Source organism: Xenopus tropicalis, chromosome 5, assembly GCF_000004195.4.
Source record: "Xenopus tropicalis strain Nigerian chromosome 5, UCB_Xtro_10.0, whole genome shotgun sequence".
Lineage (NCBI taxonomy): Eukaryota > Metazoa > Chordata > Amphibia > Anura > Pipidae > Xenopus > Xenopus tropicalis.
The window spans coordinates 50,081,846-50,100,197 of NC_030681.2; the positions used below are offsets into that span (position 1 = coordinate 50,081,846).

General features: G+C 39.4%; 1 protein-coding gene across 1 annotated transcript in view; it reads left to right on the forward strand.

Moving 5' to 3' along the window:
- Positions 1-1,003: 1,003 nt before the first annotated feature.
- Positions 1,004-18,352, forward strand: part of ppp1r14c (protein phosphatase 1 regulatory inhibitor subunit 14C) — a 62,041-nt gene continuing 44,692 nt past the window's right edge. The window contains exon 1 of the mRNA XM_002931492.4: positions 1,004-1,664. Within this exon, the coding sequence (XP_002931538.1) occupies positions 1,395-1,664 (270 nt within the window). The 5' untranslated portion in view covers positions 1,004-1,394. The remainder of the gene's footprint in view (positions 1,665-18,352) is intronic.

Consider the following 18,352-nt stretch of genomic DNA (forward strand, 5'->3'; position numbering starts at 1 on the left):
ACTTGCGTTTTTGCATGGGAGTCTGCAGATAACTTTCAGGGGAGCTAAGTCATTAACCAAATGCAACCTGTTTGGGAGATGACAACTTTCTATTGCAGGGGATCAGCAACAATTAAATATAAAAAAAAATCTTTGTTTTTGAAAAATGGATTTCAATGCAGGATTCTGCAGGGAAGCTCTATTAACTGATATGTTTAAAAAAAAAAAACAAAAAACATGTTTTCCCATGATAGTATTCCTTTAATTTTAAACCCAGTATACATAATAAAAGGGCAACCATTTGGGGTTGGAGCCAAAACCATGGGCTGGGCTAGGCTGGGCTGAGCTTGTCCATCCAGAGTGGAGTGTGAGACTGGCATTTGAAAGGCTGTGCCAGGAGTTGATAGACCAGTGCAGGATTACACTGTTGTATTTGCATTTAACATTCATTGCTTTCTCATCTTATTTAAAGTTAATTTTTGTTACTGCAAAATTGTGTGTTTTGTTGTCCTAGTTCCCCTTAGGTGTACTCCTCAGTGCGAGGTGGAGGCACTGTGCTGTAAATCCCAGTTCCCTGGATCTTTCATAAGTAAAGAGGTTTAGGTCTGCTGGATTGCAAACAGGTAACAGCTATTGTGAGTGTAATCCTATTCTATGGGAGTGTGTCAAGAAAGGGTTACATAGTTATACTGGCAATATGGCATTTAACTTCATGTAGTATGGTTGCTTGGCAACTATCTGATCATAAACTTTAGAACCCCTGTTTGCATATCAAGCTTTTTTTGCACTTACAAATTACTAGTAAAACAGGCCAGGTAATGTGCAGTGTTGTATCCCTTATCCACAAACCCATTATCCAGGAAGCTCTAATTTATGGGAAGGCCACTTCCACTTAAGTGAATTTTGTTGATAGGGGAATGCCTACAAGGTGAAAGAGAGGGAAAGAGGCTATGAATAACCCAAGGAGAGACACTATATGGGGTTAAACTAGTGCAACCATTTTATTGTGCATTGGACTGTCGCTGAAGAAGGAAGCCAGGCAATAAATGTCTCTGCGGTGCCTGAGAGGGGAGCACGGCAGGCACACAGCTCCCTTGGCACTCTTTAGCTGTGCATTCATTCCCTCCTACTTTTATTTTTTTCTTTTTGGGGACCAAGCGCCTCCCTGTACACACACAGCCAACCGTAATGTAGAGCCTAGTGCAGGGGGAGGGGCAAGCGGCAGGTGCTAGGTGGGAACTTGCCGGAGTGAGGAGAAGCGAGCGGCGCACTGGAGGGAAGAGCAGACGTGGGCAGAGTACATCAGAGTACATGAGAGAACAGAGGGGTTTCTTGGCGCTAATGATATAGTATGGTCATAGCACAAGGGAGATAAACTCAAGGGTAATTGTGTGGCATCCGTGCGGGCAGGGGAAATGTCAGCAGTGCGTGGCACGGAGCCCAGTCCTGCAGCCGGAGCCAGGGTTTTCTTCCAGACTCCAGCACTGCCATCCCCCGGCTCCCGGGAAGAACCCCCGCAGCAGGTAGTGGTGGCAGCCCCTCAGCACAAGCAGCCGCCACCGCCGCCACCGAGGAGGCAGCACCAAGGCAAAGTGACAGTGAAATACGATAGGAAAGAACTGAGGAAGCGGCTGGTGTTGGAGGAATGGATCGTGGAGCAGCTCAGTGAGCTGTACGGATGCGAGGTAAAATCCATTGCTTTCTGGGGGGTACTGTGTTTCAGTGGGTATAGTGCTTGTAAATTGTATAGTGCCAAAATTGTGGCCCTCTAAGATTTCTTGCCCCTAGACTGACCAAGAACACCACTTGTCTCTTTCCATGACATCATGTTATCATCTGACGCTCTAACAAGAAGTATAGTGAATATCTGGCCCACACAATGGGAAAAGTTGGGCAGCTCAGGCTTTATTATGAAAGGGCAACATGGCCACATCATTGTGTGTATTACACTGGAACATAGAACCAGTATTTTATTTTGTAATGTATAAAGTTAAGGATCAGACCATGCCCAGATTGGATATACTGTATATGTACGGTATCCTGTAGAAGATTACTTACTAAGCATTGTGTCTGGGTCACCTTCCATTAATACCATTAGTGTTTATGCTCCGCTGTCTGGGCAGCACTGTTGTGTCTGGTTTCGTGGGAGCCTCCTTTGCATCGGAACAGATTTCTGAATACTCAAAGCCTTGAGCTTCTAACAGTCATTGGTGAGTGTATTGGGTGGGGGCACGTATAAAGCACATTACATCATGACAGCTCCAATGCTCTGACATGTCTGGGCCAAACTAGACCTGATGTATTAAGGTGATTAAAAGAAGAGGAGCAGAAGTTTCCCATAAGGCATATCATGTTAAAACAACATCAGTTGCAGGACCATCTTCACCTTGTCTTTGCTGTCATGCTCTGGTTTGATCTCTTGGCTCATTCTCCTAACACGTTTCTGTAATCATGCCAGATACATACATGCAGTCAGGATTTTACCCTCTTATGTAAATTACACAGTGTGTTTAAGGCCATTTTGGTTATTTATCTCAAATACAGTATATACCTACTTATCAGTTTCATTGTGTTCTCTCATGAGTGTACATGGAAGATGATCGCCAGCAACTCTATACAGAATCATTATTGTGCTATCCCCATTGCTCCTAAGCTTGTTGACTTGCTATAAAGGTATTTTTTAAATGTCTTATAATGTTCCTCTCTTAGATACTGAAGCCCTATGACAGTAACATTAATCAACAAAACACTCTATCCATTATCTTTACTAAGCCTCAGCAATTTATAAGAATAGAAAGACAATGCCATTTGATTCATTAAATGATCAGTTATTCTATGTATTGACTTAGTGAAATAAAATGACAATTAATTAGTTAATAAGAACTGAAGGGCCAGAGTAGCTTGGAATATGATCTTCCTGTATCAAGCAGCTGGTAGGGGGAGCATGGAATATCATTGCTGAATTGAGCTGTATCATTGAATCATGTGGTTTCTTTGTCATAATTTGCTGCATTTTTCATCTGTTGGTTCAAGTAAGCGGCTCAGTCTACCTCCTGTAGGGAAAATCTGTTTGCTATTCATGCTAAAACCCTTGCTATTCTCTAGATGCAGTTAGTGTAAAAACCATAACTAGTTCCAGCATATCCAGTTAAACTACCAGGCTTTTCTGCTCAGAGACACGAGGGCCAAATTTGTCCTTTTTATGCAGTGATTTAAAAAAAGATGTATCTTTTGATCAGATGTGCAGTAAAGCATACAGCTTCTAGGCCCACTGAGCAATGCACTGTGCTCTCTAAGACTGTAACAACCAAGTTGCTAAGATTCTAAAGTAATCACCTACCCATGCTTTGTGCACCCTAGGGATACACATAATGACCATTTGAGAAACTAGGCTAGAATAAAAGGCTGAAAACCTGCAACTCTTCAGTAGCTTCAGGAATACAGCTGGAAAAGGACAAGCCAAGGATGCTGGGTATCTGGGTTCTATGAAAGCCACAAGGTGCCTCTGCCTGCTATGTAGAGTAGTTATTGTGGTATCTCTGCAGTTTGTAATAGGGAAATTAGCTGCTTGTGGCCATAAGTTCACATTTTGTATGGCAAGTTAGCAGTGTATTTAGATGTATGCTACAAATTTCTCTAGTTTTAAAGCAACTGGAGCAGTTATGCAAATACAGCTAAATTAATTTCATACATTGCAATATATTCTAATATATATATTGCCTCTATTGTCTATATAGTATCCACTAACTAAATAGTATTAAAACCTTTGTCCTTGTCACATAAAACTTTAAAGCCACAGACTTTGCATGTAAGCTTTACAAAAAAAGGGGTTTTTAATTTCTGCTGAAATATGGCTAGAAATAGTGATTTCAGTATCATTTTGAGGGGTATTGGAAAGCAAAACCTGTATTAATTTTGGAATCAGCAACTGATCAGTGTAAGGACTAGAAGCTATTTTTCTTTACAGGGCTGGTTGTTTAGTAAAGGAGGTAAATGCTATACTGTACTACATATGCACAGTGTCCCACTTGTACATAACTGCCCTCCCAGTGCATTCTTACTTATATTTTAAAGGGGACATATTGGATAAATGGGAAAACCCTAATTTTGTAGGCAATTATGAATAATATATGGTGCTGGTTTCACTTTGTGCTAAAAATTAATCCTATCTGTAAAAATGGCCCCTTTACTGGAGCTCCCTATAGATCCTCTCACTTCTCTGTCCGAGTTTGAAATGGAGAGTGGGTGGGTCCTAACGGTCCCTGCCAGAAGCACAGTAGGAGGGGGAGAGCCAATCACAGCCCTGCACTTCCACAAGCAAAGACAGGCTTCAGTTCCCTATCAGGTCAGCCTAGCTGCTGATTGGTTCCTATCCTACAGTGCAGTGTACGGAGGGCCGCCGGCTCCCCTGCACATTCAGAGAATTCAGCCAGCAGGAAGTAGAACTGATAGGCGGGACTAGTGGAGGTTTGGTGGAATTTCTCAATAAATCAGTTTGTAATACAACTTTTTTATAATTCTCTGGTACATTCTTAATTTTTATAGGATATGTCTCCTTTAATGTTGTCAGAATGGTAATTACTGCACTGGCAACAAATGTAGTCTTTGCTGTTTCAAAAGATAACACAGGCTGTTATTCATTAGGGTGACTACTATATGGAATTCATATGTGTAATGAGTTAAGAATTGATGGGATTTAAACAATGTTATATTACAAGACTTTTGTATACCTTATTCCAGCTGTCTCTTTTATAAAGGATACCTGCTGCCTGAACACACAATACACACACTATTGTTGAAAAAACGCTGATTTATCTGTCTTTGAGAATTGTAAGTTCCATGTATGATTATTTCATTCTGTGACCTTGTGGTTTCATATGGTCACATAATTCCTTGGTAACTTCTAATATTACTTTAAATTACAGTAGGGGTATATTATCCACTTAATTATAAGAAGCTGAGTTGGTCAGTTTCATACCAACCAGTGATATTACCAGAGACCATTATACTAAAACCATTACTGATATGTACTTTAAGGTACCCATATACCCCCTGCAGAACGAAAAAACACATGCACTTGTGTTTTCTAAATACCATGAGTCTCTTAGGACAGATCTCCATATGTTTTAGTGAAGAGAGCATTAACCCTGGCGGCGCAAGTGCTCTGTATGTGCAGACCTGTTATCCAGAAAACCAGGGTTTTCCAAATAGGAGGGCTTTCTGTTATTTGTATCACCATGCCTTAAGTCTACTGAAAAATAATTTAAACTGGAAGGTTGCGGCATTCTTACAGCTTTTTTTAAAAGGTCAGTTTTTGGAGAGGCTGACAAAAATGTATGCTACTAGTTTTTATCTTCTGATAATGAAATGTTGTACAGTTTTGCTTATGAGGGAACAATTGTCTTTATAGTAGCCCCTTTATGAACTGGCAGCCTACAGGAGGTTCTGTTTGTCAGTACACCTGGTTTTTAAATCAAAACTTGCCAACAAGCCAAGAATTAAAAAATAAGCACCTGCTTTGAGAGTATAACATTTTCTCTACATGAAAAGGTTAAGGAGACGTACAGAGAAATGCAATCAACTAGTCCAGCAGCCTTCTGAATCCATGGAGAAGATCTGTTCTCATAGAAACTGCTCGGAGATTGTGCCACTATGCTTGAAATCTTCTATGAAATCTTATTGAAATTCTATGACCTGTACTGGACACATATGTAAACTAGAGGATACCTGTGCCGTATAATTACCGTATAAAGACTGTATAAAGACCAACAAAATATCACCTTGGGATCACAAATTTCTGACATATTGTTTACTAATTGAAAAGTTATATACACACATACAGCCTGCAGTCCACATGGAAACAACTGGTTATTTGTTTTCAGTACCCAGTGATAAAGGAGATATTTGAGATTAATTGCATTGGTAACCCTTCCCAACAGTTCTAGTAGGTGGAAAAGAGCCTACTAGATTATCTATGTCTTTTTCAAGAAATCTAATATATATATATATATATATATATATATATATATATATATATATATATATATATATATATATATAATTATTAATACCAAATTCATCTATAGAATTTGCATGGGGAGTATTTAAGGAATAGTGATCATAACATGGTGTCCTTTGAGATTATGTTGTAGAGACATCTCTATAAAGGATTAACTAAACCACTAAATTTTAGACATGCAGACTTTGGCAGTATAAGGGCATCTCTGCAAAATATTAACTGGAAAAGTCTTTTCATAGGGATAAACAAAAGAAAAATGCGATATCTTTAAAATGCAACTTGATAAATATACATGTCAGTACATTCCCATTGTAAATAAGGAACATTGTTGAAAGCAAAACCTTTATGGTTTGATAGAAGTGTTGGTATTGGGCTTGTTAAAAATGATTTTAGTGATTTTAATGCATTCAAATTAGCTGGGTCAACTGAAACTTTTATCAGGTACAAGGAGGCTGATAAAGCATGCAAAGGATATGGTATCCTTATTATCAGAGGGAGTTCAGTTGGTTGATAATAGCAAAGAAAAAGCAGAAATTTTGAACTGTTATTTTTCATTTGTCTACACAAACTAGCTAATGAAGGATTCATTTTTAATAACATAATTATTGATGGATGGGTGATTTAGGTGGACATGTAAAAGTAAACAGAAGTCCAGAACCAGACTGCATTCATCTGAGGGTACTAAGCATGCTTACCTCTGTGATTGCCAAACCACTTCACTTAATTTATTCCTTGAGGTCTAGCATTGTGCCAAGAGATTGGCAATTTGCTAAGGTGGCACCACTATTCAAAAAAATTAAAAGGCCTTTTAGTTTGACAACAGTGGTACAAAAGCTCCTGGAAGGGGTAATAAGTGATACTATACTTGAATACAATGAAAATCACAATACAATGTGTTTGTGCCAGTATTGTTTTATGCATAACAGATTTTGCCAACTAATTTCATTGCCTTCTATTAGGTGATGAGCAGGAACCAAGACTCAGGGATGACAGTGGATGACTTTGCTTAAAGTGGACCTGTCACCCAGACATAAAAAGCTGTATAATAAAAGCCCTTTTCAAATTAAACATGAAACCCAAAATCATTTTTTTTATTACCACATCCATACCCATTATAAAAGCATTTAAAAATCCCAGCTGTCAGTCATATATTGCCTGCCCCACCTCTATGCCTTAGGCATAGAGGTGGGGCAGACAGTTACTTTCACTTTCAATTCAGAACTTTTTAGATGTTGCTGCCCTCCTCACATTCCCCCTCCCTGCTCACCATGTAATTTTGTAACCAGTGCATGGACATGGGCATTAGGTCCCTCCATACTGGCACAGAAACAAGATATTGGCAGGATGCAATGCCTGCTTTGATAACAGTGTCCACAAAATGGCCCCTGCCTGTTTGCTGCAATTGTGAATTCCAAGGCTGAAGAAACTAAGATTAAAATAATTTATATAGTGTAAGTAAAGTTTATTTTGCTTGAAAACCACAATAGAAAACAATTTGGAATTATTTCTTAAGGTGACCGTTCTGCTTTAAGCATTTGATAAGGTTACTGCACAGAAGGTTACTGGTTAAATTAAAGCATATTAACCTTAACCCTAATATTTGTACTTGAATAGAAAACTAGATGATTGTAATCTAGTACCTTATACCCCGTGTTGGTGCTCCTGAAAGCCTCTCCAGCCCAGGGTATAAAAAGTAAAAGACTACAATCACTTGGGGGTGCCTAACATTTTTCTACATCCTAATGATTTTACCTTTCCTTCTCCTTTAAGGAGGGTATTAATGAGCTGGAGTGAGTACAGAGATGTGCATCTGAACTGGTAAAAGGAATAGAACAAAGCTGGGGTTGTTTTGTCTGGAGAAAAAGGTGCTTGCAATGGGACATGATGTACATTAGAGGAAATTATAGACAGGGAATATTTTTTCCCCATAGAAAAGATTTACGCACCAGAAGCCACCCATTTAGGCTAGAGAAACAGAACTTTAATTGGAAGCAGCATGGTTCTTCACGATGAGGGCAGTGAGGTTGTGGAATGCCTTGATGGGCATGATGTTATGGTGGCAGATTCTATTAATGCCTTTGAGTGGCTTGGATGACTTGAACAAGCATAATATCCAAGGCTATTTGTATCTTAAAATCTAGAGTTAGTGGTATGGGTACTGTTACATATAGGTGAGTGTGTATATATGTACATTGGGGTTTATTTGGAGGGGTTGATGGACTTGTGTCTTTATTCAACCCAACTGAACTATGTAATTATGAAGATATTGTTAGAATGGGAATGGAAACTGTGTCTGTATGATTGTATAATTCGTTTTCAGGAGCAAAAGTTCTGTTCTAAACATCGTAATACAGGTATCGGATCTGTTACCTGTAAAAAAGGGCATTGACTCACGGATGAAAACATAGTTTTGCCTCTTTATAGGTCCCTGGTAAGGCCTCACATTGAGTATGCAGTGCAGTTTTGGGCTCCAGTCCTCAAAAGGATATTAATCGGCTGGTAAGAGTGCAGAGACTGCAACTAAACTGGTAAAGGGGATGGAAGATTTAAACTATATGAGGTTAGACTGTCAAGGTTGGAGTTGTTTTCTCTGCACTTGGGGACATGATTACTCTGTAAAAGTACATTAGAGGGGATTATATACAGATAAGGAATGTTCTTTTTTCCCATATAAAAGATCAGCGCACCAGAGGACACCCCTGTAGATTAGGGGAACTTTCATTTGAAGCAGTATAGGTGGTTTTTCATGTTAAGGGCAGTCAGGTTGTGGAATGCCCTACCAATGATGGCAGATTCTGTTAATGCCTTTAAGAGGGCTTGGATGATTTCTTGAACAAGCATAGTACCCAAGGCTATTGTGATACTAATATCTACAGTTAGTATTGATGTTGGTATATATATATATATATATATATATATATATATATAGTTTATATATGTGAGTGTATCGATAGGTCAGTATAGGTTTGTGTGTGTTCACTTGGAAGGGTTGAACTTGATGGACAAGATTTCTTATCTGGAAAACCCCAGGTCCTGAACACGGATAATCTGGATAACAGGTCCCATACCTGTATATGTAGAGTAGCAATAACTCTTTATTCAGTATCTAATTTGCCCGTTTTCAAGTTCTAAATTCATGGACAAATAGCATTTTATTTCTGTTTAGTTACACTGATCTATGTTTAAATAAGTTATTTTTTTTCTTTTTGTAAGTGTTATCCTTCTGCAATTTACCAGGTGTAGAAAAGTATATATGACATCTGGGCAAAGTGTCTGCCCTTTTCCCCTAAAAAGCTAATAAGATGAAGAGGCTGCTGTAAAGGCTTTTTTAAAGTCTGTTAAAATAATGGGTAATATATTTAAAGGCATAATTAAGGATTGTTTCAATGAAATATATACCCTTTTAGCCTGTAGTCATTGTCTTTATTCTTCAAAGTAGAAAAGCAGCAATTCATGTTTTGTGGCAGTGCCTTACGCATGTTCTGACATAATGGCATCCTGGACAATACCAAGTTACAATTAACATAATCAGTGCTTCTCAGAGTTCATAAAGCCATCTTTTGCCACAAAACCTATTTAAATTTAGGAAAATCTAATTCTAAGCAATTTGTCTGTTCTTTGCCCATTCAGATCTGCATTAATATTCTCATAAAATGTTGTACAGGTATGGGACCCGTTATCCAGAATGCTCGGGACCAAGGGTATTCCGGATAAGGGGTCTTTCTGTAATTTGGATCCACATACCTTAAGTCTACTAAAGAATCAATAAAATATTAATTAAACCCTATGGGATTGTTTTGCATCCAATAAGGATTATTTATATCTTAGTTGGGATCAATTACAAGGTACTGTTTTATTATTACAGAGAAAAAGGAAATCAGTTTTAAAATTCTGAATTATTTGATTAAAATGGAGTCTATGGGAGACAGGCATTCCGTAATTCAGAGCTTTCTGGATAAGGGGTTTCCGGATAAGGGATCCCATACCTGTATTGATAGTGTGCTCTCCTTCATCTAAGCCTTCAGTTCCCAAATGCATAATATGTTCTTCATGTTAACAAACAGAATGAGGAGCCTAACAGAAGCATGCTTGGCATTGTAGGAATTGAAGTTATGGCTGGAGGATAGCTCTTTTCTGATACACTGGTTCTGCAGCTTGGCAAACCGTAAATCTGCTTTTAATTACAATTAGAGTTGTCACCTAGATAGTATTATACTGGCCTAACCTGTAAAACAGCGGCTAAGGCCATGGCCGGTATTACAAAATTACCAGTAATATAATTGCTGGTAAATTTGTAATAACCTCTTGTTCCTCCCCTGATCCACCATATTTCTTAACTTTTTAATCCTGATCCCCAAAAATCCAGCCCACTACCCCTTCATTGTCATCATGCCACCTGTCAACATCATAGCCCTGCCCCTTTGTCATTTTTACAAAAGGGGGCAACCTTAATTACAATATCATTTTTTAATTATTTTTTTATTGTTGGAATATTTTTTTTTTCATTACGCAAAAATAACATTTGGGTAGAGACATAAAACTAAAAATATATTTTGTAGACAAGCATTCTGCTCCTAGTGATACTATGAAATAACGCTTGCATATTATTTTGCATTAATCAAGCTTTGTGCTACATTTTTTCCACACATAACTTAGATATAAATAGATGAATGTGGAAAGGAGAACTACCAGAGCCATTCATCTCTTATAAATATTCTACATTAACATGTAGAAGATTCAGTTTAAATTACACTGGAATATATACAGATCTTATAGCATTTAGAACTAAATCAACTCTGATAAACACAAAATAACAAGTGCTGTTGGGATACAGGTCAGTTTGAGCCGGACGTATCGGCTGTCGGCAAATGCCAGTTCTAGGAGAAGAGTACAGTGCCAGAAGATGCCACAAAATGCCACAATATTAAATAAGACTTCAAATTCAGAAATAAAATGATTTATTCTGACAGTAAAGAAAAGCTATATTTTCATTGAGTAATTCAACTAGCTAGCAACCTTGGAATAAATTATTTTTAATTTACTCCACAATTGATCTATATGAGATTGGAACCTATTATCTGGAAATCCATTGTCCTAAAAACTCAGCAGTGGCATTTCCCACAGTGGATTAAAAAAACATTTAATAGTTTTTGACTAATTTGCCTTTTTTATGTTATTCCCACAGTCTTGCAAATTTTTGCCTAGAAGAAAAGCTTTGGAAACTTTAGTAAAAATGCCATGTTTATGAACCATGTCACTTATAAATATAGGGGTTACTGTGAAATAGTGGGGTATATATTACTAGAGACACCATGTATGACATTGGCACAGCACTCATTTTTTTTTTACTTCTCTCGACTTCTTTCTATGTCACACATTTTCTGTATTTTTGTGTTCCCTACTCTTGTGTTTCTTTGTTGCATTTTCTGTTTTTAAGGCTTTTTCTGATTGAACAGCATGTGAAGCAGAACTATTTGTATACATATATGTATTAGTAGGAAGATTTCATCTTCGTTCAAAGTCAAATCAAATATTTTGAACAACATTTGGAACACAACATGTTTCGAGACTCTTCGAAGCTCTTTTTTCAAGTGAGTTTCATGCAACTTTATTAATTCTACATTAACAAATTATTAAACCCTATGAGCATATAAAGCTAAAATAGGTAGAAACATGTTCCACCATCAAAAGGAAAAAAAGCTTTGTTGAACATATTATTTTACTAGGTTTTCTCTTCTCACTGCTTTTTGGTTGTTTCAAGATATGCTTGCTTTGCTATTTTCCCAGGATAACCGCATAACACTGCGGTGCTACATATTCTGCCATTCTGCTAACCTGTGGTTGTGTTGAAGGTTCTGTACATGTTGGTCACCTACTTATTTCTTCCTTTTATTTTTCCTTATCTATATCTATTTTGACTACTTTCTTTTTTCCCCTCTTGCGCTTCTCCTTTTCTTGCCCATGAGGTTATATGATTTTATCTACCATATGGACACCCAATTTTGTTGCACTTTATACGCACACTTTTGATTATACTCCATTATTTCACCTACTTGTATCTCCCTTTGCTCATCAGCTTACATATATAGTCTTGTAAAGAATCGGCACTCACCAGTATCGGGCACAGGCTGGGTGCTGACAAAAATAATGCATCAAACTCAACAGTAGAAAGCACTCACAGCTACAGCATCAATCAGGTCAGTGATTTATTTCAGCATACCATCTACGCGTTTCGATCACCACAGGATCGTCATATATATATATATATATATATATATATATATATATATATATATATATATATATATATATTGAAAAAAAGACCAGCAACACCGGATCTATTGTAAATAGTAGATTATATTAAAAAATGCATGAACAGCCAACGTTACGTTTCGATCCCCATCTGGACCCTTCTCAAGGCATATATATATATATATATATATATATATATATATATATATATATATATATATATATAAATATATAGTCCAAGGAGATCAGGCACTCACGTATCAGCAGAGTAAGGATGCCTGGGTGCAGAATTATACAAAAAGATACCCCGCACTCGCAGGACTTATAAGAAAATAAAAAAAAAATTATTGGTCAAATAACTAACATTTCGGCTGGCACAGCAGCCTTTCTCAAAGTGGATTTTATATATATATATATATATATACATATACATATATCTTTCAACTGAGTCGCATTCCGTTCGTATAAAACTTAGCTTTTATTGAATCATCTGTAAAAACTATATACAAAAACAGTTTGTAATAATATCACAGTGAGTACTTATCTATCTAGATTGCCACATTTGCACAATGTTTTGGGAATTTAACATCCCCTTTCTCAAGCACGTTATTGTGGCTGTCTCACATCACATAAGGCACATTTGTTTGTAACTCCATGTATAAGAGGAAAACGGAAGTGGACATACCTGATCACCGTGGAGACGGGATACATATACATTGTATCACGTCCACACGGAAGCAGGCACACCACCTGCACTATGGGATTCAATGGGCAGAGTGAAAAAAATGGCCAGTTGCAGCCTTTTTTTCACTTAGTTGACTGTGTGGGGCATTGTAAATCAGCCCTACAGATATTACAGAAGCATATTATAAATATGCCGCATTTGGTCACCCATACCCACTGTTGATATACCACACATAGTGCTAAATTCCATTCCATAAGAACATATTGTTGTAATGCAGTTCCAAATTGTACCATAGACTCAATGGAGTTTTTACATGATAAACCCTAAGATAACATTTTCTTGCTAAATTGAATTGGCCCCACAATGACTCCAGAGAGTCCAAGATACATTACCAATGACAGGATACCTCACATTGTCTATTCATGGACCCATAGACTTAATAGGTTTCAGCTGCTAAATCCAGAATACTCCTTTTTTTCTTTTTGATATTCTTTGATCCACATCACCTTTCTTAATGAAATGTTTAATGAAATATTTTATCAGTGATTCTCCACTAGATGTTTCACAATTGCTTTATTCCTCCATTTGCTAAATACAATGGAAGGAGTTATTTTGCTTTTGCCAAAATTGGTTGTTTCAACTAGACCCTACAATATCTCCAAATACTCATAGTAACATAGTAAGTTGGGTTGAAAAAAGACATACGTTCATCACGTTCAACCATAATGCCTATATATACCTACCTAACTTCTAGTTGATCCAGAGGAAGGCAAAAAACCCCATCTGAAGCCTCTCTAATTTGCCGCAGAGGGGAAAAAAATCCTTCCTGACTCCAAGATGGCAATCGGACCAGTCCCTGGATCAACTTCTACTAAGAGCTATCTCCCATAACCCTGTATTTCCTCACTTGCTAAGAATCCATCCAGACCCTTCTTAAAGTTATATAATGTATCAGCCAGCACGACTGATTCGGGGAGGGAATTCCACAACTTCACAGCTCTCACAGTAAAAAAATCCTTTCCGAATATTTAAATGGAACCTCCCTTCTTCTAAACGGAGTGGGTGCCCTTGTGTCCGTTGGAAGGACCTACTGGTAAATAAAACATTAGAAAGGTTATTATATGATCCCCTTATATATTTATACATAGTTATCATGTCACCTCTTAAGCGCCTCTTCTCCAGTGTAAACAGACCCAACTTGGCCAGTCTTTCTTCATAACTGAGACTTTCCATACCCTTTACCAGCTTAGTTGCCCTTCTCTGCACCCTCTCTAACTCAATAATGTCCCGTTTGAGCACTGGAGACCAAAACTGAACAGCATATTCTAGATGGGGCCTTACCAGCGCTCTGTAAAGGGGAAGAATAACCCCCTCCTCCCGTGAATCTATACCCCTTTTAATACAGCTCAAAACCTTTTTTGCCCTTGCAGCTGCTGCCTGGCATTGCTTGCTACAGCCAAGTTAATTATCTACAAGGACTCCAAGGTCCTTCTTCATTATGGATTTGCCTAGTGCAGTCCCAGTAAGGGTATATGTGGCATATTTTTACATCCCAGGTGCATGACCTTACATTTATCCACATTAAATCTCATCTGCCACTTAGCCACCCAGATTGCCAGTTGGTCAAGATCCTGCTGCAAGGATGCCACATCCTGGAGAGATTTGACTGGTCTGCAGAGTTTTGTGTCATCTGCAAACACTGATACATTGCTTAAAATACCCACCCCTAAGTCATTTGTGAACAAGTTAACCAAAATTGGACCCAGTACAGAACCCTGAGGGACCCCACTGAGAACCTTATTCCAAGTAGAGAACATACCATTAACAACCACCCTCTGTACCCGATCCTGTAGCCAGTTTTCTATCCATGTGCAAATGACTTCACCAAGACCAATAGACCTTAGTTTAGAAAGCAGTCGTTTGTGGGGAACGGTATCAAATGCTTTGGCAAAATCCATATAGATTATATCTACTGAATCCCCACTGTCCAGCTTTTTACTTAGCTCGTCATAAAAAGCAATTAAATTGGTCTGACATGACCTGTCCTTCATAAAGCCATGTTTGATTACTGCTCATAATGGCATTCTCCAGTACATAATTTTGCATGTGATCCCTTAACAAGCCTTCAAATAACTTGCCCACCACGGACTTACAGGCCTATAATTGCCAGGCCTTTTTAAATATAGGAATGACTTTCGCCTTCTTCCAATCCCTAGGTACCATACCTGATGAAAGCGAGTCTGAGAATATCAGAAACAAGGGCCACTGTAATTCTGACCCTAGCTCTCTCAGTACCCGAGGGTGTATTCCATCTGGCCCAGGTGCCTTGTTTACATTTATCTTGTGTAACCCTTTAAGCACCATATCCTGTGTCAACCACTGCGTAGTTGGAGCTGAGGCAACAGTGCAGCTTTGGGTGGGACTTGGCCCACTGGCTCCTCTACTGTATACACAGAAGAAACGGTTAAGCACATCTTCCTTTTCTGTATCCGCTGTAACCATATTGTTACTATAACTCAATGGGGCCACACCCTCACACCTTAAAAAACTTTTTGGGGTTAGTCTTGGCCTCTGCCACAATGCTCTCCTCATTTTCTATCTTTGCCTTCCGGATTGCTGTTTTACAACACTTGTTATAGTGTTTATATTCATTAAACTTGGCTACTATCCCCTCTGACTTGTATTTCTTAAAAGCATTCCTTTTTTCCCCCCTATTAACTTCTTTACCTCAGTGTTAAAGGAGAAGGAAAGGCTAATAAAGAGTTAATCCCAAGCTGCAGGCATACCTTCAGTTGTCTCAATAGTGCCCTTAAGTCTCCCCATACTTCACCCGTTCAGAAGATCAGAAGCCAAACAGAAAAAAAAAACGCTGATCTGGGTAGAGAAGATTCCCATAATGCATCACTCCTTCAAGACTTGGCGACTTGTTACTGCAGGCGGCGCATCCGCACAGGGCAGGAGCGTCTGGTTGCCATGGTGACGCAGCGTCGCCGAACTCTGTGACAAGCAGGTGGGGGAAGCAGGGGGGCAGGTGCTGCGAGCGGCGGAGGGTTTGTGGCAGGAGCGGGGGGTTTGTGGAGCTTGGGGGGGTTTGTGGCAGGAGCGGGGAGCTGCAGAATCTTTGTGACAGGAGCGGGGAGCTGGCTTGTGCTTTTCAGCCCATACAGACAAGCTGGACAAGATGGCGGCGCCGTTCACTGAAACAAGTATGTAAGTTCTAGTACGTGTATCTCTGTAAATCTTTCATTAGGCAAGCCAGGAATATAATGTTTTTACACAGCAATAGTAGTACTATTTAATAGTGTGCTTAATAGATTTTGACTTTTCTTCTCCTTTAAGCCACATAGGGTGATTCTTAACACTTCTACTTTTTCTTATTAATGCAATAAATTGAGAACAGTAATGATTTAATATCATTTTAAATGACAACCATTTCTGCTCTGTGTTTTTATCAGGAAACATGATGCCCCAATCTATGCCCTGAAGTGCTGCCCTTAAGGAGCTAAAATTTGCTTTTCTAAAATTCAGTGTCTTTGTTGCCCCCGTGTATATTTGTTTACTGCACCAAACATCAAATGAAATAACATTATGGTCACTATTACCCAGGGGTTCAACCACTTGCACATTTGCAATACGTTCTGGGTCATTAGAGATCACTAGATCCAATATAGCATGGTTCCTGGTTGGCTCCTCATCAACCTGTGACATAAAGTTGTCATGCAGCAAGTTTATAAACTTGTTCCCATTTACTGTCCTGGCAGTAGTATGGCTCCAGTCAATATCGGAATAATTAAAATCCCCCATTATTATCACTTGCCCCAAACTAGCAGCCTTTTCTATTTGCATCAGGAGCTGAGCCTCCTCCTCCTCACTTACATTAGGGGGTCTATAGCAAACCCCTACAATTAATTGGGTGGACTCTTTACTATCTGTGAGAAGCTCAATCCATAAAGATTCAGCTCCCTCTGTTACCCCTATCACTTTGTCTTTAATATTTGCTTTTAATTCCTGCTTAATGAACAGACACACTCCTCCTCCTTTTCTATTGCCCCTGTCCCTCCGAAACAATGAATAACCTCCAATATTAACTGCTCAGTCATGCGACTCGTTCAACCAAGTTTCAGCAACGCCAATCACATCATATTTCCGCTCCAACTCCAGTACCTCCAGCTCTCCCATTTTACCAGTCAGACTCCTTGCATTGGTAAACATACATTTAATACTGGTTCCGGCGTGAGAATGTTGCATAAACAATTTATGGTCCTCCCTGCCATTATCAGTATCCCGAAGAAAGTCTCCTCTCCCATTTTCCCTTACTATGCCCACTACCTCATCTCTCCTATCTACCACAGAATTACCCGCTGCACCCTCCCCCCCCACTCCTAGTTTAAAATCTCCTCCAACCCTCTAGCCATCTTTTCCTCCAAAGCAGCTGCCCCATCATCATTGAGGTGCAGCTCATCCCTGGTAAAAAGCCTGTAGCTGATTGAGAAATCAGCCCAGTTCTCCAGAAACCCAAAGCCCTCCTCCCTGCACCAATCTCTCAGCCACGCATTAATCTCCCTGAGCTCCAGCTACCTTCTTAACGTTGCTCGTGGCACAGGTAATAATCTCTGAGAAAATTACCTTGGATGTCCTCGCCCTCAACTTCTCGCCTAGCTTTTTAAAATCGTTCTTGAGGAATTCCCTTCTCCTCTAAATTTGTCATTGGTACCTATGTGTACCAAGACCGCCGGGTCTTCCCCAGCCCCTCCCAACAATTTGTCCACTCGTTCCACCACATGCCGAACCCTAGCACCAGGCAAGCAACACACAGTTCGGCATGTAGGGTCTTTGCGACAAATTACCCTATCCACCTTTCTAATTATTGAATCCCCTACAACTATAGCCTGCCTTCCCTTCCTAGCACTACTCCCCCCACCTGTATTAGAGGTGCTCTGAGAGTCAGCCTGCTTCATACATGCTAGCTCAGAGCTGTCTTCCCCAGCTTCTTCACCTAAAGCGGCAAATCTGTTGGTTTGTACAAGCTGTGAACCAGCCCCCCTACCCTTGTGTCCCCTACTGCCCCTCTTAACTGTCACAAATTTGTCTCTCCCAATAACCTCCACTGTCCCTTCTCCACCCCCCACTACACCGGCCCCTGCCAGTGGTTGCTCAGTGAGCCTCCTGTTCTCCCCCATGTTTGCAGCTGCCCTCAGTGCTGCCAGTTCCCCCCTTAGATTCTGCACCTCATATTCCAAGAGGAAAACCCACCTGCATCTCTCACAAGTAAATGCTGCATGGAACTGCTACTCCAGGATCACATACATGTGACAAGATCCACACTGAGTAACACCAGCAATCATACTGGGTACTTACAGTCTCCCGAGTTCAATCCCTTGTATAGTGCCTTTTTTAGATTTAAACGCCTTTTTGTT